This window comes from Fragaria vesca, linkage group LG1 (genome assembly GCF_000184155.1).
Source record: "Fragaria vesca subsp. vesca linkage group LG1, FraVesHawaii_1.0, whole genome shotgun sequence".
Lineage (NCBI taxonomy): Eukaryota > Viridiplantae > Streptophyta > Magnoliopsida > Rosales > Rosaceae > Fragaria > Fragaria vesca.
Genome location: NC_020491.1, coordinates 5,313,338 through 5,337,140, shown reverse-complemented (window position 1 = coordinate 5,337,140; position 23,803 = coordinate 5,313,338). Strand labels below are relative to the sequence as shown.

Genomic DNA, 23,803 nt, shown 5'->3' with positions numbered 1-23,803 from the left:
AGGTTCAGACTGCAGTTTTTGAAAGTTTTAGTCTTTCAGATGGGGAAGACATGAAAGATTACCAAGATTGTAACTTTAGAGTTAGCCTTTGATTTTTGGATTACAATGGGGTCTGATTTTGTTCATAGAATTATTTGAATGATTATCAGAGATAGTAGGCATCTGTGCTTAGTTCTTGATCATATCTTGGATGTGTAAATTGTTTGGATCAGCAATATTTTCAGAGAGAAATGGGGAGCAACAAGAGAAAGGTATTGAAGGGACTATTGCAGAGTGATGACTTGTATGAGGTACCATATGTCTTCATTCTCTCAACTATTGCTATGTTTTTGGTGGCTAGATTGTTTACATTCACACTGTTGTTCAACAATGTGGCAGTACATCTTGGAGACTAGCGTGTATCCGCTCGAACCGGAGCCTCTCAAGGAGCTGAGAGAAGCCACTGCCAGCCATCCCTGGTAATATCACCCTTCTTCAGTTCTTCTGTTAATGCATAGTATATTGATTCAGGTGATGTCTCAAGTACCTCATTACTGATTGCATTTCTAACCAACAATGAAGCAAACAGTTGTGGTTCGTATAGTTTTCTTATGTGATTATCTAGATAGATGGTCTGCATCTGAAATTTCATTACAAAACTCTTGACACTAAGGCCATAGTGACAACTATCTAGCATTGCTTTATGGCATTTCGTCGAGGAGGATTACCAGCTTGGTATTTTTCAGGGCTGGGATGGGAACTGCCCCAGATGCCGGCCAGTTGATGACCATGCTGTTGGGGCTAGTGGATGCAAAGAAGACGATTGAAGTTGGAGTTTTTACCGGATACTCTCTTCTCCTCACTGCTCTTACACTTCCTGAGGATGGCAAGGTCTGTTACTAGTTATTTAGTATCTGACATATCCTGATTTTCTAAGCTAAAAAAAAAAATACCGTACTGCAGATTGTAGCCATAGATGCACATCGTGAGCCATATGATCAAATCGGATTACCAATCATAAAGAAAGCTGGTGTTGAGCACAAAATTGAACTCATTGAATCTGAGGCCCTGCCTGTTCTTGATAAGCTATTGGAACAAGTGAGTATAGCACATTTTTAAAACCTCATACTGCAAAACCATGATTGTGACACTGTCTTTCTCTTGGTTTGTGGATGTGTTGCAGCACGAAAATGAAGGAAGTTTCGACTTTGCTTTTGTGGATGCGGATAAGGAAAATTATTGTAATTACCATGAGAGGATAATGAAGCTGGTGAAGGTGGGAGGTATAGCTGTGTATGATAATACTCTTTGGGGAGGGTCAGTTGCAATGCCTATTAAGTATATACCAGAAGGAAGAAAACCAGGCAGACAATCTATGATAGTGCTCAACAAGTTACTTGCTGCTGATACTCGTGTCCAGATTTCACATGCTTCTGTGGGTGATGGGATCACAATTTGTAGGCGACTGCACTGATTTCTTTCTGCAAGTGACATGCTTTGGGGTTTTAAGTTTTCTGAAACCAAAATTTTAATGAAATAATATACTACTTGAGCAAAGGTACAGAAAAGATACCTTCAATAAGAATCTGAGATTTTAAGCATGATACTATAAGTAGGAACCAGCTTCTCATTCATATAGGACTTGGAACATGAAAAGAAAAAATAAATGCCCCAGTTTGTCGGCTCAATCTCCAAGGACAGACAGAAAACAAGGCACACTTTAACACTGGGGGAAAAATGTGAGCAAATCCAATGAATATGATGCAATACGGAATGCCTAACCCTACATTAATCATGATCAAGTATAACTGTGTATTCTAAATGAATCTTCACGACGAAATCTCTATTAAGTTGTAGTAGTCTTGATAACTTTCTTAGCAAATGTCTCAGCAACCAGAAGAGGGAAAGCAATTGTTGCATCGCAGTGCACCTGTTCAATTAATGAAAATATGTATTACTATGATGCAAGCAACCAAAACTAAACGGCAATACGCAAAGCAAAGAATGGCTTTTACTAACATACCTTGACAGTTTTAGCAGAACCCCGTATTTTCCCCCATGATACAGCCTCATCAGGACGAGCTCCAGAATCACTACCATCATACTCTTGTGCAGTATTTATGAACACAGCATAATCTGCACCATTTCGCATCATATTGGCATTACAAATGTGATGTTTGGGCAGGCCTCCTCCCAGGATGATCATTCCAGTCTTCCTCAAACCTGCGTGAACAGCTTCACCATTCACGGCCCTAATATCTGTTCACATAGCATACTGTTTTGTGAGTTCATTTATCAAGCTTCTAACCACGAGCTGCAGAGACAATGTGACAAACAACATACCTTGCACTAAGTCAACAACCAGACCTGGGCTGCGGAAAGAATGAAAGTACAACATGTCTCCCAATGAGCCATCGGTTATGGATGGACAGTAAACTGAGACATTGTTCTGGAACAAATCCAAAAGAAACACTGTCAATTCTTAATGCACAAACCACACCTATTTACAAAAACAGTAATATAAAGTCCTTAGAGGCGCAATTCAACCATTGCTATTCAAACAACCCATCTGATTACAATGCCACAGAACTATGTATCTATGAATGTCTTCATCCAACCAGATTCAAGCTTCAAACCGAGCAAACAATACCAACATATCAGCTTAGAGCTAAAGAAAGTGCTTGAATTTGGCCGAAACTTGCCTTGTATGCCCAGTAAAGATACGATCTTTCGTCATTGATTTCCTTCCCCAAGCGCGCAATCAACTTAGAAGGCGTCCACAGCACATTCTGCCAAAACAAAACATTCCATCACAACCCAAAACCAAAACAAAAAACCACATTAAACACAAAAAACCGCAACCCCCACATGCCTGCTCAACCTGCTCCTTCAACATCTGATCGAAAATCGGTATGATCCAATCCTCAAACTTACAATAATTCCCATTAGGAACCAGCAAATTACCGATACGATTCAGCCCTTTGGACCTCAATTCCGCCCCCGCCAGCGCGAAATCGCCCTTATAAGTCGGCGCAAGGCACTTGATTAGATCCTCCTCAATGCCACCAGCAGTTGTAACCACCACATCCACAAAATGGTGCTCCACCAAGTACCTGAACACATCTCTAAGCCCAGACGAAACCAAATTCGAAGTGAAACCCAGAAACACTTTACACTTGACACTCTCCCTAAACTTCGCATCCCTCTCCTCCTCGCCGCAGTCGTCAGCTACAGCCTCATCTGCCAGCCTCCAGTCTAGCTACACAGTCAACCACTGGGACAAGTCAGAATGGCATTAAGGTGAAACAGTAGGGGCATTTCGGGGAGAGGGGAAGTATACCATTTGGTTGACGACCTGGATGGCTTCTCCGAGATTGGTGGCTTGGAAACCGGTGGTGAGCATTGAACCGAAGAGACGGGAGTAGTCGAGGCCTTGGTTGAAATCGTAGCCGTTGATTTCGGTGCATTTGCCTTGTAGATTCTGTGATTCTTTGAACACTGTGGAGTGCACGCTTGCGATTTTACCGTCTTCTTCCATTGCTAGGGTTTTGGAAGTGTGGAATATATGAAAATTCGAAGCAGCTAAGTGAAGGAATCGTCTTTGAAGAAGTTTGAATTGCTTTTCTTACAGCGGCGAGTTGAAGAAACTTACGGCTGACGGCGGTGGCAGCGGCGGTGATTGGTCTGGTTATATGGAAAAGCGGAGAGCCGGAGAGAGTGATGCTTTCGGATGAAGAGCAAGAGAGACGCTTTTATGGCACGTTTTACACAAATTAAGAGCCGGAGAGCGTGATGTTTTGAACTTTTGATTGTTTTCGAATGGCGAGAGCTCTAGAGGTGGCAAACGGGCCGGGCCGGCCCACCTAATTGGGTTTTGGGTCATGTTTGGGCCGGTTCATGACGGGTCATTTCTTAACGAGGTCGGGTTTGAGCCGGCCTATTTACTCAAATACGAGGGTATAATTGTCAATTCTAAATAAGCTCTATGTGTATATAACTATACAGCCCTATGTAGAAACCGACTCGAATCTTTCACTTTTAGATTCGGTTATACCTCTAACCTGCATATCTATTTTCTGCTCAGCCGTGATCCAACCTACAAATCCAACCTACAAACTTACGACAAGTATTTTGTTTCTTTGTGCTTGCATAAACGATCAAAACTACACAGATTGTTTTATTCAATTATGCATATCTTATTTGAGACACAAAGTATATTCTCAGATAAGAAACAAATTCAGTTGTTTTGGTTGACATACTTTCAAAAGTGCAAATCCTCTCTTCTATGCAACCCAGCAACCATAAAATGTCTGTTTAAGTCTAATCACAATTTCATCCATAGTATATTACACTATTGCTGTCGATGATTCCCATCCCTTCCCCCCCCCCCCCCCCCCCCCAAACCAACAAACAGATCTGCTTTTGCACCATGTTGACTACCCGAATTCGTGACATTAGTCCTGGAACGGGTGGCATGAAGATAAAGGTTCGGGTATCCGGAATGTGGAGAGGAAAAGTTCTCAAGCCTGTTCAACAATACGATGGCTTGAGATGTGTTTTAGTCGACGAATATGTAATTGCTATAATAGTTCACTCTTATCAATTTGAAGCATCTGATCAATATCAATATCAATGTAAGCAGAAACAGGACAAAAAAATAACATAAATACATGAAAACAAACATGAAGTTGACAACAAAAATACATAAAAACAAACAGAACCCAAAACGAAACCCTATTAAGCAAATGGTTATGAAGTCCACGATGGAGCCAATACATAAAAAACACCTCTTATGGTTATGCTATTCACGATCGGAGCCCTAACCACAAATCGATTTCAATACCACAAAACCGTAGCAGAAACCAAATTCATATCAGAATTAGCAAAAGGAAGATCAAGAGAGAAATTGTAGAAAACTGACCAAATCTGGATTGGAGAAGAACTTCTGCAGAAATTGTTGTTTTAATTGGTATTGAGTGACTTTTCAAGATTCTGTTATCTTTAATTCTTCTCATATTGACATCGGGAACCTTAGTTTTAAAAGAAAATAAGGTATTGCCTCTCCTTTCAAGTTTCACCCAATTCTACCCGAAACACCTTGTTACAACACACGAGTTTCTGGCCAGTTTCGTCTTTTTTGGGCCTCCGGCTTTTTCCGTTTGAGTGTGCTTATAGACCCCTCCTAACATATATTGATCCATTCTAGCTTCAAAAATATGTGCCTTTTATCAATTTACTCGCGATCGGGCTTAAATATCTCACGCAAGGCGTGTTTTATAAAGCTGTTACAATTGTTGTTTTAATTGGTATTGTGTGACTTTCCAAGATTCTGCTCTCTTAAATTCTTCTTATATTGACATCGGGAACCTTAGTTTCAAAAGAAAATGTGATATTGCCCCTCTTTTCAAGTTTCACCCAATTCGAGCCAAAACCCCTTGTTATGACACACAAGTTTCTGGCCAGTTTCGCCTTTTTTTGGCCTCCGGATTTTTCCGTTCAGATGTGCTTATAGACACCTTCTAACATATATTGAACCATTCTAGCTTCAAAATCGTGACTTTTATCAATTTACTCGCGATCGGGCTTAAATAACTCATGCGTGTCATGTTTTGTACAGCTGTTGAAATTGTTGTTTTAATGTGTTGTGTGACTTTCCAAGATTTTGTTCTCTTAAATTCTTCTCATATTGACATCGCGAATTTTAGTTTCAAAAGAAAATGTGGTATTGCCCCTCTTTTCGAGTTTCACTCAATTGGAGCCAAAACTCCTTACTCTAGCACACCAGTTTCTAGCCAGTTTTACCTTTTTTGGGCCTCCGGTTTTTTCAGTTCGAGGGTACTTATATACACCTCCTAACATATATTGAACAATTCTAGCTTTAAAAATCTGTGTACTTTATCAATTTACTCGCGATCTGGCTTAAATAACTCACGCGTGCCGTGTTTTGTTTGTAAAACTGTTGAAAGTGTTATTTTATTTGGTATCGAGTGACTTTCCAAGACTCTGTTCTCTTCAATTCTTCTCATATTGACATCGGGAACCTTAGTTTTTAAAGAAAATGAGGTATTGCCCCTCCTTTTAAGTTTCACCAAATTCGAATTTCTGACCAGTTTTATTTTTTTTAAGCCTGCGGTTTTTCCTTTCGGGTGTGCTTATAGGAACCTCCTAACAAATTTTGAACATATATAGCTTCAAAAATCCGTGTTTTTTTTTTATCAATTTACTCGCGATCGGGTTTAAATAAATCACGCGTGTCGTGTTTTGTAAGATGTTGAAATTGTTGTTTTAATTGGTATTTGGTGACTTTCCAAGATTATGCTCTCTTCAATTCTTCTCATATTGACACCGGAACCTTAGTATTAAAAAAAAATGAGGTATTGCCCCTCTGTTCAAGTTTCACCAAATTCAAGCCGGCCAAAACCTTTTGCTAAAAGCATTTCACTTTTTTTAAGCTTGCGGCTTCTTCTTTTTCGGGTGTGCTTATAGAAACCCCCTAACATATTTTGAACAAGTATAGCTTTAAAAATCCGTGTCTTTTATCAATTTACTCGCGATTGGGCTTAAATATCTCACGCAAGGCGTGTTTTATAAAGCTGTTGCAATTGTTGTTTTAATTGATATTGTGTGATTTTCGAAGATTCTGTTCTCTTAAATTCTTCTCATATTGACATCGGAGACCTTAGTTTTAAAAGAAAATAAGGTATTGCCTCTCCTTTCAAGTTTCACCCATACCAATTGCGCAACCACCCCGTGCTTCTAGTAAGAAGTCGATGTGACCGTTAAGAGCACAACCACCTCCGCTATCTTGCCAAAGGAAACTAAACTCCCATATTGAAATCAAGATTGTAGTCCCACCTCTTGTGTTGAGATAGATGCAAAAAAGAGTGAGCAGCTAGCAATCTACCCATGCCAAAGGATGTCGAAAAGTACGAGGGGTCGAGAAGAGCTGAAGACCAAACCAAAACCTTCGTGCTAAGATGCCGCTTGGGAACCCTAGGGAGAGTCTACCATGGAGAGAGCCGAAACCACGAGTTTCTAGCAAGTTTCGTCTTTTTTGGGCTTCCGGCTTTTCCATTCGGGTGTGTTTATAGACGGGATAAGAATCCAAACCGGGGAAACAATCAAAACATCTCTCTCCAAATTCCATGATTATTTTCCCGTGAGAATTGCTAATTCCTCGGGATAAGAATCCAAACGGGGGAAACAATCCTAAGAAATTGGGAAATCTCTATTTTTGATTAAATTCCCGAGAATTCACCCGTATCCAAACACACCGTAAAAAAATATGAGACGGGATGGAATCAGTACAAGAATACTTATTTATATTGAGCTGTTTGCCTTAATTTGAACTGATTACGGTTTCGGTCACTCTCAACACAAATTTTTCTTACTTAGGAAGTTATGTATAATCAACAAGTTAAGATGGACTATTTTGATTTTGAGTATTTATTAGGTTACATATTTTTTATTTATTTTTAGAAGAGTTGTGAGGTTACTTATTATGTGTGTGTTTATATGTATATTGTAATTTTATCATTGTATGAACTCTCTTGTACCATACGGCTGTATTATGGTTTCGGCTCTCTCCATGGTAGACTCTCCCTAGAGTTCCCAAGCGGCATCTTAGCACGAAGGTTTTGGTTTGGTCTTCAGCTCTTCTCGACCCCTCATACTTTTCGACATCCTTTGGCATGGGTAGATAGCTAGCTACTCACTCTTTTCTGCATCTCTCTCAACACAAGAGGTGGGACTACAATCTTGATTTCAATATGGGAGTTCAATTTCCTTTGGCAAGATAGCGGAGGTGGTTGTGATCTTAATGGTCACATCGACTTCTTACTGGAAGCGCGGGGTGGTTGCGCAATTGATATGGACCTAGGGTGGAGGTTGCGTGGAGGATCGACTCCAAGACTTTTGGATGACGATCCAAGTTAATTTTTTTCGTGCAGCTTCAAGTGTATTGGGAGTGACATCCATGCCTTCTCGATTTCGATGTTTACCAAACTCGGCTTTCGGATGATGGTAGTGAAGGATTCTGGCATGCCGAATGTAGCATTCGTGATGGTAGGCATGACTGAGGAACAGAGCTAGGGTACCTAATTTTGGGCCTTGGGCCTGATATATGCACATCTCTTTACATGCCGATCCAAGGTATGGGTCCATGTTATGGGCCTAAACTTACATCATATGGATCTAGTTACTGAGAAATTGGTGAATGTCGCAAAGGAGTCCGTTCCTCCTAAGGTCCACATTTAAGTTGACAGGTTAAATTTGTTAGAAGTTACTTGGTTCCATTCCCGTTGATCTTCTAGCATTGTTGAGAAACTACTATCTTTTGGCTTCTTTGTCTTTTTTCATTCCGTTGAATTGTTACAACTTTTAGACGGGGTCTTGTTTAACTTTTAGACCAATATGGTCACCTAAAAATGGCTAAATACTGGGTTAAAGAGCTATCTAGCTTGTAACAATTTAACCTTTTTATGGATTGCCACCTTTAAAAAAAGACTCACCTTAATCTGTCAGTCCTGGTACTAACCTTTCATCCTCGTCATACATTTTGACAAAAACGAAGAAGTAATTACTAGTTAGAGCAAGAAAACAGTATAATATCAAGAGAAAAACAATTATAAAAAAGGGGCGTTCCGAGAATCGAACTCGGGACCTCTTGCACCCAAAGCAAGAATCATACCACTAGACCAAACGCCCGGTGTTGTTAATCAGGTGGGCTTATTACTAATTATAACACATCTCTCTAATTGTTAATTGTCTAGGGTTTTGTAATTAACCGAAGTCGCGACCTATATAAGTAAGACGACCCAGCTCGTAAACCCGGAGCCTCCATCACACACTCTCTCTGTGCGAAACCTTCTGCAGAAGTAAGTCTTCTCTTCTTCACCATCTCTAGGGTTTCGATTCCTCCACCGTAACAAATCAAACTCTCTGATACTAGTGCTGGACTTATCTAATCCATTTGTATTGCTTTGATACAGCATTTGCTAGGTTTCCAATGGCCACCGTTCCAGGACAGCTGATCTGGGAGATCGTCAAGAAGAACAACTCCTTCTTGGTCAAGCAATTCGGCCGGAGCCACGCCGGCGTCCGCTTCAGCAAGGAGCCTAACAACCTCTGCAACCTCCACTCCTACAAGCACTCCGGTAAGTCATAACAAACCCTAGCACTGCTTTGTTTTCTATTTCATTTGGTAATAAGCATTAGAAATTCGATTTGATTCGGTTTGGATTGTGTGTTGATTAGGTTTGGCGAACAAGAAGACTGTGAGTATTCAGGCCGGAGGCAAAGACCACTCGGTGGTGCTCGCCACTACTAAGACCAGGAAGCAGAACAAGCCTGCCAGCATGGTTCACAAGTCTGTGATGAGGAAGGAGTTCTCTCGCATGGCCAAGGCTGTTACCAATCAGGTAACGAATGCTCGATATATGATTCACTGTTTTGTTATGAATGAAAATAACAATGCGGTATGTGATGTGATTAGTTTTGTTAATCTAAATGGTTGAACATTTGGTACTAGCAGTGATGAGCAGCTAACATATAAGAAGGCCTCACTTTGTGTGAGGTTTTCAATGAAATTGATTTGTTACGCTTGGCTTCTGAGCAGTCATTTAGGTTCAAATGTATTGGCTATAATGGCTCGGGCATTGTTTTGTTTTTGAGGTGGATAGGTCGACTTGAGTGTAGTTAGGGTGGTAGTGTTTTAATATACTACTTAGTAGCAGTGATGAGCAGCTAACATATAAGAAGGCCTCACTTTGTGTGAGATCTTCAATGAAATATAATTGTTACGCTTGGCTTCTGAGCACTTAAGCTTCTGATAATTTGTTTTTAGTTATTATATCTGAATATCTCTCAAGGGATTTGGATGTTCTAAAGTTCTGAGCAGTCATAGTTGGTGTGAGTTATGATGGTGTTTTTGTGGTTGGGAATCATGCCTAGCTATTCATTGTTTCTTTTCCTATCTAGTTATTATTTCTGTACCTGCAATTGTTTTTTTGTCTAAATGTAGTAGTTTTTGCAACTTATAGCAGTGATGAGCAGCTAACATGTAAGAAAATCTCACTTTGTGTTGGATCTTCGATGCAATTGAATTGTTACGCTTGGCTTCTGAGCACACATTGTTGTCCTAAATACGTACTTCCACGCTTATTTTGTTGAGTTAATGAGATTGTGAAGATGGACATTATGTATTCACTGTGACCTCTCAACCTCATATATTGCCCGTCTAGTTTTCGGTCTTTGTCTCTGAACATAAAACGGCATTTGATGTTACCACAATGAACGTTTGATTGAAGTGTAATTGGAATGTTGATGTGATTGGATTTTTGTCTTTGTTGCAATTAATTTTATACTGTGTTGTTACAAGTACTTACTGAATGTTATATTCTATTGTTCCAGGTGGTCGCTAACTTCTACAGACCTGATTTGAAGAAAGCAGCCCTTGCTAGGCTCAGTGTAGTTCACAGGAGTCTCAAGGTGTCAAAATCTGGTGCCAAGAAGAGGAACAGGCAGGCTGTTAGGATGTACGGAAGGCAGTGAAAGACTGCTTAAGAATCTAAAGTTAATGTGCAAACATGAATATTTTGCTAAGTTTGAATATTTAGTCCTCAGAAATGTTCCAATTTGGTTTTGAAGACTTGCAAACAGATTTTGTAGTGGTTGATGTGTGTTTTGTTTCATTGTTGACCAGAAACTTCGATGATCTTTTATTTTCATAAGGATAATATTGTTTTTTGCCTTGTGTCTACTGCATACTTGATGAAATAATAAACTTAGAACCCTATGGTTTACATGCATGGAGCTCTCAAATGTCTACATGTTTAAAGAGTAAATAGTAAAAGAGCCGGTTGCTCCTGTTATTGAGTTGGTTCAAGACTGATACTAATATGGGTGATGCGTAAATCTAAGTTTGATACAGCATCGCAAAACTACTTCTTCAGTTTTGACATCGGAAACATTAGTGCCAAAAGACAGGCCTAGGAGGGTCATGGCAACCCTTTGACGGAAACCTTAGTTTAAAAGAAAATGAGGTATTGTCTCTCATTTTAAGTTTCACTCAATTCGAGGGGGGTCAAGGCGGCCCTAAGGGCAGCTCTAACCGTGGGTGTAAAACCTAGGTCTTGGTCTTATATAGGGTTTATTCATCTCCAACAAGGCAAAAGAGATGATTCTAGTCTTGGAAATATAGGACCAAGTCCTATTCTCAGTCTCAAATCTGAGACAATTCTAGGACCAAGATTTGGGGCCCACTGATATTGGGCTGGGTCAGTGCTGCTACAGAAGAGACGCGCTTGCTGGAGACGGAGGGAAACGCGTGCGCGAGGAGAATGAGGGTTGATAGGACGCGCGCCAGTGCGCTTCTCTTTGGAGTTTCCTTACACATTGGCCCCCTACTGAGCAAAGCTGGCTCCATTTGTCCATTGGAGACCACCAAATGGATGGCTCAAATTCATGTAAATATCAAATTGGACGGTACTTGACCACCACCTGACTACCTGTTGATTGCCCAATTATTTACTCAAATGGTAAGAAACAAATCTGACGGCCCAAATTGTTTTAGTTAAAATGTCAAATGGCCAGAATAATTCCATTCTTATTAATTAAACTAGTTTTGACCTAAAATAGAAAATAAAAAAATCCATGCTTGTATTCAACTTTGGATATTTTTGGACATAAGAATAATTTAAAATTTTGTGATAAAAATAAAAATAGTGAAGTTTTATTTATTTAATAAGTTTACCTTATTATTTAATATAATATTCATAAATATACCACTTAAAACTTATTTTAATAAACTAAAAGTGCATATAAGACCTCATATAGAATTTATTGTTGGAGATGAGAAAATGAGTCTTATATGAATAGTGTAATAAGAGGTCCTATAATGGATATAGGACTCAATTTATAGGACTATGGTTAGAGTTGCCCTAAGTGGGTCAAGGGGGCCCGACGCGGTTCAAGGCAGGTCAAGCCGCCCCATTGGTCGCTCCTTGGCTGCCCTAGATGGGTCTAGAAGAGTCGAGCAGGGTCATGGTGATCCCTTGGCAAGTCATGTCGGCTTCTTGGTGGCCCTTGGCAGGTCTAGGAGGGTCAAGGCTGTCCTAGGTGGGCCTAGAAGAGCCGAGGAGGGTCAACGCGGGTCAAGGCGGCCCTAAACGGGCCAAGGAGGGTCATGGCGACCCCTTGGTGAGTCATGGCGGCTTCTTGGTGGCATTAGGCGGCCCAAGGTGGGCAAATGAGGGTCAAGGTGGCCGAATGTGGTCCAAGGCAGGTCAAGGCGACCCCATGGCGGCCCTAGGCAGGTCTAAGAGGGTCAAGGTGGCCCAATGCAGTTCAAAGCGGGTCAAGGCGGCCCAAGGCAGTCCAAGGCGGCCCAAGGCAGGTCAAGGCGAGGAGGGTCACGGCGATCCCTTGGCGAGTCATGGCGGCTTCTTAGTGGCCCTAGGTGGGTCTACGAGGGTCAAGGCGGGCAAAGGCAGTAAAGGCGGGTCAAGGTGGGCCATGGCAGGTCAAGGCGGGTCAAGGCAGGTCAAGGTGGCCCAACGCGGCCCAAGGCGGATCAAGACGGCCCAAAGCGGGTCAAGGCGGCCCAAGGCGCCCCCTTGGCTGCCCTAGATGGGCCTAAAAGAGCCGATGAGTGTTATGGCGACCCCTTGGCGAGTCATGGCTGCTTCTTGGTGGCCCTAGGTGGGTCTAAGCGGCCCAAGGCAGGTCAAGGCGGCCCATGGAGGGTCATAGAGACCCCTTGGCGAGTTTATTTAGGCCCGATCGCGAGTAAATTGATAAATTTTTGAAGCTAGAATGGTTCACTATATGTTAGCAAGTGTCTATAAGCACACCTGAACGAAAAAAGCCGGAGGGCCCAAAAATGTGAAACTGGGGCAGAAACTCGTGTGCTATAGCAAGGGGTTTTGGCTCGAATTGGGTGAAATTTGAAATGAGGGGCAATACCTCACTTTCTTTTAAAATTAAGGTTCCCGGTATCAATATGAAAATAATTGAAAAGAATAGAATCTTGGAAAGTCATTCAATACCAATCAAAACAACAAATTCAACAGCTTTACTAAACACGACACCCATGACGGCGGCGAGTCAAGCTGGTCCAAGACGCTTTGAGGCGGGTCAAGGCGGCCCAAGACGAGCTAAGATGGCCCTATGGCGGCCCTAGGCGGGTCATGGCGGGCCATAGGGTGGTCAAAACAGATCAAGTCGGCCTCTTAGCGTGCCCTAGGCAGGTTAAGGAGGCCCTAGACGAGTTAAGGTGGCGGCCCTAAACGGGTTAAGGTGGCCCTAGGTGGGATTAGGTGGGTAAAGGCGTCTAAAGGCAGCCCTTTGGCGGCCCTTGGTGGATCATGGTGCCCCTTTGGCTGACCTAGGTGGGCCTAGCAGGGCCGAGGAGGGTCAAGGCTGCCCAAAGCGGGCCAAGACGGGTCAAGGCTGGTTAAGGCGGTCCTAGACGGCCTAGGTGGGTCATGGCGACACCTTGGCGAGTCATGGCTGCTTTTTGGTGGTACTAACGGCCCAAAGCAGTTCAAGGCGGTCCAAGGTCGGTCAAGGTAGCCCCATGGCGGCCCTAGGCAGCCCTTGGTGGGTCTAGGAGGGTCAAAGCGGCCCAACGCCATTCAAAGCGGGTCAAGGCAGTTTAAGGCGGCCCAAGGCAGGTCAAGGCGCCACCTTGGCCGCACCCTAGCTGCCCTAGGTGGGCCTAGAAGAGCCGAGGAGGGTCATGGCGACCCCTTGGCGGGTCTAGGAGGGTGAAGACGGCCTTAGGCGGGTCCAGGAGGGTCAGGGCAGCCCAAGACTGGCCTAGGAGGGTCATGGCGACCCTAGATGGGCCTAGGAGGGTTATGGCGAGCCCTTGGTGAATCATAGCGGCTTCTTGGTGGCGCTAGACGGGCCGAGGAGGGTCATGGCGACCACTTGGCGAGTCATGACGGCTTCTTGGTGGCCTTAGGCGGGTCTAGGAGAGTTAAGGCGGGGCAAGGCGGTCCAAGTCGGGTCAAGGCGCCCCCTTGGCTGCCCTAGGTGGGCCTAGAAGAGCCGAGGAGGGTCAACACGAGCCAAGGTGGCCCCTTGGCTGCCCTAGACGAGCCAAGGAGGGTCATGGCGACCCCTTGGCGAGTTATGGCTGCTTCTTAGTGGCACTAGGCGGGTCAATGCGGCCCCATGGCGGCCCTAGGCAGCCCCTTGGCGGGTCTAGGAGAGTCAAGGCGGCCGTAGGCGGGTCTAGGACGGTCAAGGTGGCCCAACGCTGTTCAAAGCGTGTCAAGGCGACCCAAGGCAGTCCAAGGCGGCCAAAGGCAGGTTAAGGTGAGGAAGGTCATGGCGACCTCTTGGCGAGTCATGGCGGCTTCTTGGTGGCCCTGGGTGGGTCTAGTATTGTCAAGCGGTCGAAGGCGGGTCAAGGCAGGCCAAGACAGGTCAAGGCGGTCCAAGGCTAGTCAAGCCGAGCCATGGTAGGTCAAGGCAGGTCAAGGCGGCAAAACGCGGTTCAAGGCGGGTCAAGGCATCCCAAGGTGGGTCAAGGTGGTCCAAGGCGGGCATAGGCGCCCCAAGGCGGGTTAAGGCTCCCCTTTGGCCGCCCCTTGGCTGCCCTAGGTGGGCCTAGAAGAGCCGAGGAAGGTCATGGCGACCCCTTGGAGAGTCACGACGGCTTTTTGGTGGTCTTAGGCGAGTATAGGAGGGTCAAGGCGGGTCAAAGCGGGTTAAGGCGGGTCAAGGCGGGTCAAGGCAGGTCAAAGTGGGCTAAGGCGGGTCAAGACGAGTCAAAGCGGTCGAAGGCGGGTCAAGGCACGCCAAGACAGGTCAAGGCAGTCAAGGCGGCCCAAAGCGGTCCACGTCGGGTCAAGACGCCCCCTTGTCTGCCCTAGGTGGGCCTAGAAGAGCTGAGGAGGGTCAACACGAGCCAAGGTGGCCCCTTGGCTGCCCTAGATGGGCCAAGGAGTGTCATCGCAACCCCTTGACGAGTTATGGCAGCTTCTTAGTGGCACTAGGCGGGTCAAGGTAGCCAAAGGAGGTCAAAGGCGGGTCAAGCTAGGCCATGGCAGGTCAAGGCGGCCCAAGGCAGGTCAAGGCATCCCAAGGTGGGTCAAGGCGGTTCAAGGCGGGCCTAGGCGGCCCAAGTCGGGTTAAGGCTCCCCTTTGGCTGCCCTAGGTGGGCCTAGAAGAGCCGAGGAAAGTCATGGCGGCTTCTTGGTGGCCCAAGGCGGGTCATGGCGGCCCAAGGCGGACGAAGGCGGGTCAAGGCGGTCCATGGCGAGTCATGGTGGCTTCTTGGTGGCCCTAGGTGAGTCTAGGAGGGTCAAGGCGGCCCTAGGCGAGTCTAGGAAGGTCAAGGCGTTTGAAGGCAGGCCAATGCGGGTCAAGGCAGGCCAAGACGGTCGAAGGCTGGTCAAGGCGGCCCTAGGCAGCCCTTTGGTGTGTTTAGGAGGGTCAAGGTAACCCTATGTGGGTCTATGAGGGTCAAGGCAATCCAAGGCGGCCCAACGCGGGTCAAGGCACTCCAAGGCAGTCCAAGGCGAGTCAAGGCGCCCCTTGGCTGCCCTAGATAGGCCTAGAAGAGTCGAGGAGGGTCATGGTGACCCCTTGGTGAGTCATGGTGGCTTCTTAGTGGCCCTAGACGAGCCTAGGTGGGTCATAGGAACCTAAGGCGGCTTCTTGGTGGCCCTAGGTGGCTCTATGAGGGTCAAGGCGGCCCAGGGGGTTCAAGGCTGTTTATGGCAAGTAAAGGCGGTTCAAGGCAGGTAAAGGCGGGCCAAGGCGGGTCAAAGAGGCCCATGACGGCCCAAGACGGGTCAAGGCGGACCAAGACGGGTTAAGGCGGGCCAAGGCAGGTCAAATCGGGTCAAGGCGGCCTAAGACGGCCGAGGCAGGTCAAGGTGGCCCCTTGGCAGACGTAGGCGCGCAGCCCCTTGGCGGCCCTAGGGAGGTCAAAACAACCTTAGGCGTGTAAAGGCAGCCCTTTGGTGGGTCAAGACGTCCCTTTGGCGACCTTAGGCGTGTTAAGGCAGCCCCTTTGGCTACCCGAGGAATGTTAAGGCGGCCTCTTGGCGGCTCTAGACAGGTTAAGGCGTGTAAAGCCAGCCCCCTAGGTTGGTCATGATGCCCCCTTAGCTGCCCAAGGTGGGCCTAGAAGGGCCGAGGAGGGTCAAAGCAGCCCAAGGTAGGTCACGACGCGTCAAGGCAGGCTAATGCGGTTCCTTGGCGGCCCTAGGAGGGTCATGGCAACGCCTTGGCGAGTCATGGCGGCTTCTTGGTGGCACTAAGCGGGCCAAGGCAGTTCAAGGCGGGTTAAGGCTCCCCCTTGGCACCCTTTGGTTACCCTAGGTGGGCCTAGAAGAGCCGAGGAGGGTCATGGCGATCCCTTCGCGAGTCATGGCGGCTTCTTAGTGGCCCTAGGAGGGACTAGGAGGGTCAAAGCGGTTCAAAGCGGGTAAAGGCGGGTCAAAACGGGTCAAAGTTGGTCAAGGCGGGTCAAGGCGGGCCAAGGCAGGTCAAGGCGTGTTAAAGCGGTCCATGACGGCTTCTTAGTGGCCCTAGGCGAGTATAGGAGGGCCAAGGCGGGTCAAGGCGGGCCAAGGCGGGTCAAGGCGGGCCAAAGCGGTTGAAAGCGGGTCAAGGCGGCCCTAGGCATCCCCTTGGCGGGTTTATGTGGGTCTATAAGGGTCAAGGTGGCCCAAGGTGGTTCAAGGCGGGTCAAGGCGGGCCAAGGCAGGTCAAGGCGCCCCCTTGGCCGCTTCTTGGCTGCCCTAGATGGGTCTAGAAGAGCTGAGGAGGGTCATGGCGAGTCCTTGGCGGGTCATGGCAGCTTCTTGGTGGCTCTAGACGAGCCTAGCAGGGTTATGGCGACCCCTTGGCGAGTCATGGAGGGTCAAGACGGCACAATACGGGTCAAGACGAGGCAAGACAGTCCAAGGTGGGTCAAGGCGCCTCCTTGGCTACCCCTTGGCTTCCCTAGGTGGACCTAGAAGAGCTGAGGTGGGTTATGGCGACCCCTTGGCGAGTCATAGTGGCTTCTTGGTGGCTTAAGGCGGGTCAAGGCAGTCCAAGGCGGGCCAAAGCGGCCCAAGGCAGGTTAAGGCGCCCCCTTGGCCGCTCCTTGGCTGCCCTAGATGGCTCTAGAAGAGTTGAAGAGGGTCATGGCGACCCCTTGGCGAGTCATGACGGCTTCTTGGTGACTCTAGACGAGCTTAGCATGGTCAGGGCGACCCCTTGGCGAGTCATGGCGGCTTCTTGGTGGCCCTTGTCGGGTCTAGGAGGGTCAAGGCGGCCCTAGACGAGTCTAGGAGGGTCAAGGTGGCCCAACGTGGTTCAAAGCGGGTCAAAGCGGCATAAGGTGGGTCAAGGCGACCCAAGGCAGCCGAAGGGTCACGACGACCCCTTGGCGAGTCATGGCGGCTTCTTAGTGGCCCTTGACGGCCCTAAGAGGGTCATGACGACCCTTTGGCGAGTCAAGACGGCTTCTTGGTGGTCCTAGGAAGGTCTAGGAGGGTCAAGGCGGGGCAAGACGGTCCAAGGTGAGTCAAGGCTCCCCCTTGGCTACCCCTAGGCTGCCCTAGGTGGGCCTACAAGAGCCGAGGTGGGTTATGGCGACCCTTTGGTGAGTCATGGCGGCTTCTTGGTGGCACTAGGCGGCCCAAGGATGGTTAAGGCAATCCAAGGCCGCCCAAGGCAGGTCAAAACGCCCCTTTGGCCGCTCCTTAGCTTCCCTAGATGGGTCTAAAAGAGCTGAGGAGGGTCATGGCGACCCGTTGGTGAGTCATGGCGACTTCTTGGTGGCCCTAGTCGGGTTAAGGCAGGTCAAGGCGGCTCTAGGCAGCCTCTTGGCGGGTCTAAGAGGGTCAAGGCGGCCCTAGACGAGTCTAGGAGGGTAAAGGCGCCCAAGGCGGCTCAAAGCAGTCCAAAGCGGCCTAAGGCGGGTCAAGGAGCCCCTTTGGCCGTCCCTTGGCTGCCCTAGATAGGCCTAGAAGAGCCGAGGACGGTCATGTCGACAAATTGGCGAGTCATGATGGCTTCTTGGTGGCCTTAGGTAGGTTACGGCGGCCCCATGGCGGCTTCTTGGTGGCATTAAGCGGCCCAAGGCAGGTTAAGGTAGTCGAAAGAGGGCTAAGGCAGCTCAAGGCAGGTCAAGGCGCCCCCTTGGCCGCTCCTTGGCTGCCCTAGAAGGTCTAGAAGAGCTGAGGAGGGTCATGGCGACCCCTTGGAGAGTCATGGCGGCTTTTTGGTGGCTCCAGACGAGCCTAGCAAGGTCAGGGCGACCCTTTGGCTAGTCATGGCGGCTTCTTGTTGGAACTAGGCGGCCTAAGACGGGTCAAAGCAGTACAAGGCGGGCCAAGGCGGCCCAAGGTAGGTCAAGTCTCCCCCTTGGCCGCTCCTTGGCTGCCCTAGATGGGTCTAGAAGAGCTGAGGAGGGTCATGGCGACCCGTTGGCGAGTCATGGCGGCTTCTAGGTGGCTCTAAACGAGCCTAGCAAGGTCACGGCGACCCCTTGGCGAGTCATGGTGGCTTCTTCGTGGCCCTAGTCGGGTCTAAGAGGGTCAAGGTGGGCCAAGGCGGGTCAAGGCGGTCCAAGGCAGGTCAATGCGGCCCAAGGCGGGTCAAGGCGGCCCTAGGCAGCCCCTTGGTGAGTCTAGGAGGGTCAAGGCGCCCAAGGCAGATCAAGACGGCTTAAAGCGGGTCAAGGCGGCTTAAGGCATTCCAAGGCGGCTCAAGGCACCCCCTTGGCCGTCCTTTAGCTGCCCTAGATGGGTCTAGAAGAGCAGAGGACGGTCATGGCGACCCTTGGTGAGTCATGGCGGCTTCTTTGTGGCCCTAGGTGGATCTAGGCGGCCCAAGGCGGGTCAAGGCGGCCCAAAGCGGGTCAAGGCGGGCCAAAACTGGTCAAGGCAGCCCATGGCGGTCTAGGGCGGGTTAAGGCGGGCCAAGGCAGGTCAAGGCGGGTCAAAACGGGTCAAGGTGGCCCCTTAGCGAATGTATGCAGCCCCTTGGTGGCCCTAGGCGGGTCATGGCGATCCCTACGAAGGTCAAAACAGCCTTAGGCGTGTAAAGGTAGCCCCTTGGTGGCCCTAGGCTTGTCAAGGCGGCCCCCTTGGCAGCCCTAGAAATGTCAAGGTATCCCCTTGACGACCCTAAACGGGTCAAGACTTGTAAAGGTAGCCCTTTAGCGGCCCTAGGTGGGTCATGGCGCCCCCTTGGCTACCCTAGAAGGGCTGAGGATGGTCAAGGCGGGCCAAAAGGAGTCAAGGCGGGTTAAGGCGGTCCATTAGCGAGTCATGGCGGTTTCTTGGTTGCCCTTGACGAGTAATGGCGGCTTTTTGGTTGCCCTAGGCGGCCCAACACGGTTCAAGGCGGCCCAAAGCAGTCTAAGGCGGCCCAAGACATGTCAAGGCGACCCCTTTGCGAGTCATAGCGGCTTCAAGGTGGCCCTCGACGAGCCTAAGAGGGTCATGGCGACCCTTTGGCGAGTCACGAACGCTTCTTGGTGGCCCTGGGTGGGTTTAGTATTGTCAAGTGGCCCAAGGCGGTCAATGCGGCCCAAGGCGGTTCAAGGCGGGCCATGTAGGTCAAGGCGAGTTAAGGCAGGTCAAGGCGGCCCAACGCGGTTCAAGGCGGGTCAAGGCTCCCATTTGGCCACCCCTTGGCTGTCTTAGGTGGGCCTAGAAAAGTCGAGGAGGGTCATGGCGACCCTTTGGCGAGTCATGGCAGCTTCTTGGTGGCCCAAGACGGTCTAAGGCGGGCCAAGACAAGTCAGGGCAGGTCAAGGCGGTCTATGGCGAATCATGGTGGCTTCTTGGTGGCCGTAGGCGAGTCTAGGAGGGACAAGGCCGCCGTAGGCGGGTCTAGGAGGGTTAAGGTGGTTGAAGGCGGGTTAAGGCGGGCCAAAGTGGTCGAAGGCGGGCTAAGGCAGCCTTAGGCAGCATTTTCTCGAGTCTAGGAGGGTCAAGGCGGCCCTAATTGGGTCTATGAGGGTCAAGGCGGCTTAACGCGGTTTAAGGCAGGTCAAGGCGGCCCAAGGCAGTAGGCGCCTTGACCCGCCCCTTGGCTGCCGTAGGATGGCCTAGAAGAGTTGAGGAGGGTCATGACGACCCCATGACGAGTCATGGCGGCTTCTTAGTGGGTTTAGGAGGGTCAAGATGGGTCTAGAAGAGCCGAGGAGAGTCATGGCGGTTTCTTGGTGGGTCAAGATAGGTCTAGAAGAGCCGAGGAGAGTCATGACGACCCCTTGGCGAGTCATGGCGGCTTCTTGATGGCCCTTGGCGGGTCTAGGAGGGTTAAGGTCAAGGTGGCCCAAGGCGGTCTAAGGCGGGTTTAAGGCGGGGAAAGACGATCCAAGGCGGGTCCAGGCGCCCCCTTGGCTGCCCTAGGTGGGCCTAGAAGAGCCGAGGAGGATCAACGCGGGCCAAGGTGGGTCAAGGCGACCCATTGGCGAGTCATGACGGCTTCTTGGTGGCACTAGGCGGCCTAAGGCGGGTGAAGGCAGGCAAATACGGGTCAAGCGGTCTAAGGCGGGCCAAGGCGGGTCAAGGCGGTCCTAGGCAGCCCTTTGGCGGGTCTAGGAGGGTCAAGGCAGCCCTAGGCAGCCCCTTGGCGAGTCTAGAAGGGTCAAGGCGGCCCTAGGCCAGTCTAGGAGGGTCAAGGTGTCCCAACGCGGTTCAAAGTGGGTCAAGGCGACCCAAGGCGGGTCAAGGCGGCCCAAGGCAGTCCAAGGTGGCCCACGGCAGTCCAAGGCGGCCCAAGGCAAGTCAAGGTGAGGAGGGTCATGGAAACCCCTTAGCGAGTCATGGCGGCTTCTTTGTGTCCCTCGACGAGCCTAAAAGGGTCATGGCGACCCTTTGGCGAGTCATGGCGGCCCATGGTGGCCCAAGGCGAGTCATGGCGATCCAAGGCGGATTAAGGCGCACCAACGCAGGTCAAGGCGGTCCAAGGCAGGTCATGGCGGGCCATGGCAGGTCAAAGCGGGCCAAGGCAGGTCAAGGCGGCCCAACGCGGTTCAAGCGGGCCATAACGGCCAAATGAGGGTCTAGGCGGGTCAAGGCTCCCCCTTGGCCGCTCGTTGGCTGCCCTAGGTGAGCTTAGAAGAGCCGAGGAGGGTCATGGAGACCTCTTGGCGATTCATGGCGGCTTCTTAGTGGCCCAAGGTGGGTCAAGGCAGCCCAAGGTGCTCCAAGGCTGGTCAAGGCGGTTCATGGTGAGTCATAGCGGCTTCTTAGTGGCCCTAAGCGAGTCTAGGAAGGTCAAGGCGGCCCTAGGCAGGCCATGGAGGGTTAAGGCGGTTGAAGGCGAGTCAAGGCGGGCCATGGAGGGTTAAGGCGGGCCAAGGCGAGGCGGCCCTAGGTGGGTCTATGAGGGTCAAGGTAGCCCAACGCGGTTCAAGACAGGTCAAGGCGGCCCAAAGCAGTCCAAGGAGTACCAAGGCGGGTCAAGACGCCCCTTCGCAGCCCTAGATGGGCCTAGAAAAGTTAAGAAGGGTCATTGTGACCCCTTGACGAGTCATAGCGGCTTCTTGGTGGCCCTAAACGGGCCTAGAAGGGTCATGGCGACCCCTTGGCGAATCATGGCGGCTTCTTGGTGGCCTTAGGTGTCTCTATGAGGGTTAAGGCGGTTCAGGCGGGTAAAGGCGGCCCAAGGCGTGCCAAGGCATGTCAAAGCGGCCCAAGGCGGGTTAAGGCGGGTCAAGGCGGTCCAAGGCGGGTTAAGGCAGCCCAAGACAGATCAAGGCGGCCCAAGACAGGTCAAGGCTGCCCAAGACGAGCCAAAACGGGTCAAGGTGGCCCCTTGGCAGACATAGGCAGCCCTTTGGCGGCCCTAGGGTGGTCAAAACAGCCTTAGGCGTGTAAATGCAGCCCTTTGGTAGGTCAAGACGTCCTCTTGGCGACTCTAGGCGTGTCAAGGCGGCCCGCTTGGCGACCCGAGGAATGTTCAGGCGGCCCCTTTGGCTGCCCTAGGTGGGTCTAGAAGAGCCGAGGAGGGTCATGGCGACCCCTTGGCGAGTCATGGCAGCTTCTTGGTGGCCCTAGGAGCGTCTAAGAAGGTCAAGGCGGCCCAAGGCGGTTCAAGTCGGGTAAAAGCGGGTTAAGGCGGCCTAAGGCGGGTCAAGGCGGTCCATTGCGAGTCATGCCGGCATCTTGGTGGCCCTAGGACCTAGGAAGGCCAAGGAGGGTCAAGGCAGTCGAAGGCGGGTAATGGTGGCCCTAGGCATCCCCTTGGCGGGTCTAGGCGGGCCAAGGCATGTCAAGGTGCCCCCTTGGCCGCTCCTTGGCTACCTTAGATGGGTCTAGAAGAGCCGAGGAGAGTCATGGCGACCCCTTGGGGGTGTCATGGCGGCTTCTTGATGGCCCTTGGCCGGTCTAGGAGGGTTTAAGGCGGGGCAAGGCGCCCTCTTGGCTACCCCTTGGCTGTCCTAGGTGGGCCTAGAAGAGCCGAGGAGGGTCAACGCGGGTCAAGGCAGCCCTAGACGGGCCAAGAAGGGTCATGGCGACCCCTTGGTAAGTCATTATGGGCGGCCTAAGGCGGGCAAATGCGGGTCAAGGTGGCCGAATGCGGGTCAATACTGCCCAAGGCGGGTTGAGGCGACCTCATGGCGGCCCTAGGTATCCCCTTGGAGGGTCTAGGAGGGTCAAGGCTGCCCAAAGCGGGTTAAGGCGGCCCAAGGCAGTCCAAGGCGACCTAAGACATGTCAAGGCGAGGAGGGTCACGATGACCCCTTGGCGAGTCATGGCGTCTTCTTGGTAGAACTCGACGGGCCTAAGAGGGTCATGGTGACCCTTTGGCGAGTCATGACTATCATTAAGAATTTCATCTTTGGACCAAAAACAAGCCAGAGGTGGAATACCACAAAGAGAAATGTACCTAATAAAGAAGACGTTTTTGTAATTGGTACATGTTTTCTTAAACCACCCATAAGAACCATATTCTGACTTTTACCTAGAGAATATCCAACAATAGCTTCCATCAAATGAATAATAGATCCAGATCCTAAAAACAACAATGCTTTCGAATAAGCATGAGTAATCAAATGAAATAAAGCAGCTCGATAAGAACCCATACCTAAAGCTAACATCATATAACACATATACTTTTGGCGAGTCATGGCGGCTTCTTGGTGGGTCTAGGAGGGTCAAGGCGGCCCATGGAGGGTCAAGGCGGGTTAACGCAGGCCAAGTCTGGTCAAGGCGGCCCTTGGCTGTCCAAGGCGGGCAAAGACAGGTCAAGGCGGCCCAAGGCAGTCAAAGGCGGGTCAAGGTGGGCCATGGCAGGTCAAGGTGGCCCAACACGGCCCAAGGCGAATCAAGGAGGCCCAAAGCGGGTCAAGGCGGCCCAAGGCGGGTCAAGGCGCCCCCTTGGCCGCCCCTTGGCTGCCCTAGATGGGCCTAGAAGAGTCGAGAAGTGTTATGGCGACCCCTTGGCGAGTCATGGCGGCTTCTTGGTGGCCCTAGGTGGGTCTAGGCGGCCCAAGGCGGTTTAAGGCCACCAAGGGGCTGTCATGACTCACCAAGAGGTCGTCATGACCTTCCTAGACCTGTCTAGGGCCGCCTTAACCTGCATTTACCCTCTTTGGCCCTCCTAGGGTAGCTAAAGGGCTGTTATGACCCGCCTAGGGCCGTCAAAGAGCTGCCTTGACCTGCCTAGAGTCGCAAAGGAGCCGCTTTGGCCTGCCTTGACCCGCCTTGGGCCGTCTTGGACCGCCATGACCCTCATAGGCCCGTCTAAGGTAGCTAAGGCCCTCTTAACCTACCTTGGCCCACCTTAGGCCGCCTTGACCCACTTTGGCCCGCCTTGAACCGCCTTGGTGCGCCTTGACTCTCCTAGACCC

The 23,803-nt window shown here is 50.0% G+C and overlaps 3 protein-coding genes and 1 non-coding gene across 4 annotated transcripts; 2 read left to right on the top strand and 2 right to left on the bottom strand.

The window, feature by feature from the left end:
• The first annotated feature begins 230 nt into the window (after positions 1–230).
• LOC101311417 (probable caffeoyl-CoA O-methyltransferase At4g26220-like) lies at positions 231–1,453 on the top strand. Its single transcript, XM_004288864.1, has 5 exons — positions 231–290; positions 379–458; positions 726–870; positions 943–1,077; positions 1,163–1,453. The coding sequence occupies exons 1-5, from the start codon at positions 231–233 to the stop codon at positions 1,451–1,453; spliced, it is 711 nt and encodes a 236-aa protein (XP_004288912.1).
• Positions 1,375–3,741, bottom strand: LOC101308495 (deoxyhypusine synthase-like). Its single transcript, XM_004287468.1, has 7 exons — positions 3,320–3,741; positions 2,852–3,238; positions 2,682–2,768; positions 2,323–2,428; positions 2,003–2,238; positions 1,553–1,909; positions 1,375–1,474 (listed from the first exon to the last, which is right to left on the bottom strand). Exons 1-6 carry the CDS (start codon positions 3,515–3,517, stop codon positions 1,826–1,828), a joined length of 1,098 nt encoding a protein of 365 aa, XP_004287516.1. The 5' UTR covers positions 3,518–3,741; the 3' UTR covers positions 1,375–1,474; positions 1,553–1,825.
• A 4,872-nt stretch (positions 3,742–8,613) lies between these two features.
• TRNAP-UGG lies at positions 8,614–8,685 on the bottom strand. The gene has a single exon. It is a non-coding gene; the product is annotated as a tRNA-Pro (tRNA).
• A 125-nt stretch (positions 8,686–8,810) lies between these two features.
• On the top strand, positions 8,811–10,786 carry LOC101308208 (60S ribosomal protein L28-1-like). The gene is made up of 4 exons (XM_004287467.1): positions 8,811–8,855; positions 8,970–9,134; positions 9,235–9,398; positions 10,390–10,786. The coding sequence occupies exons 2-4, from the start codon at positions 8,987–8,989 to the stop codon at positions 10,528–10,530; spliced, it is 453 nt and encodes a 150-aa protein (XP_004287515.1). The 5' UTR covers positions 8,811–8,855; positions 8,970–8,986; the 3' UTR covers positions 10,531–10,786.
• Positions 10,787–23,803: the final 13,017 nt, after the last annotated feature.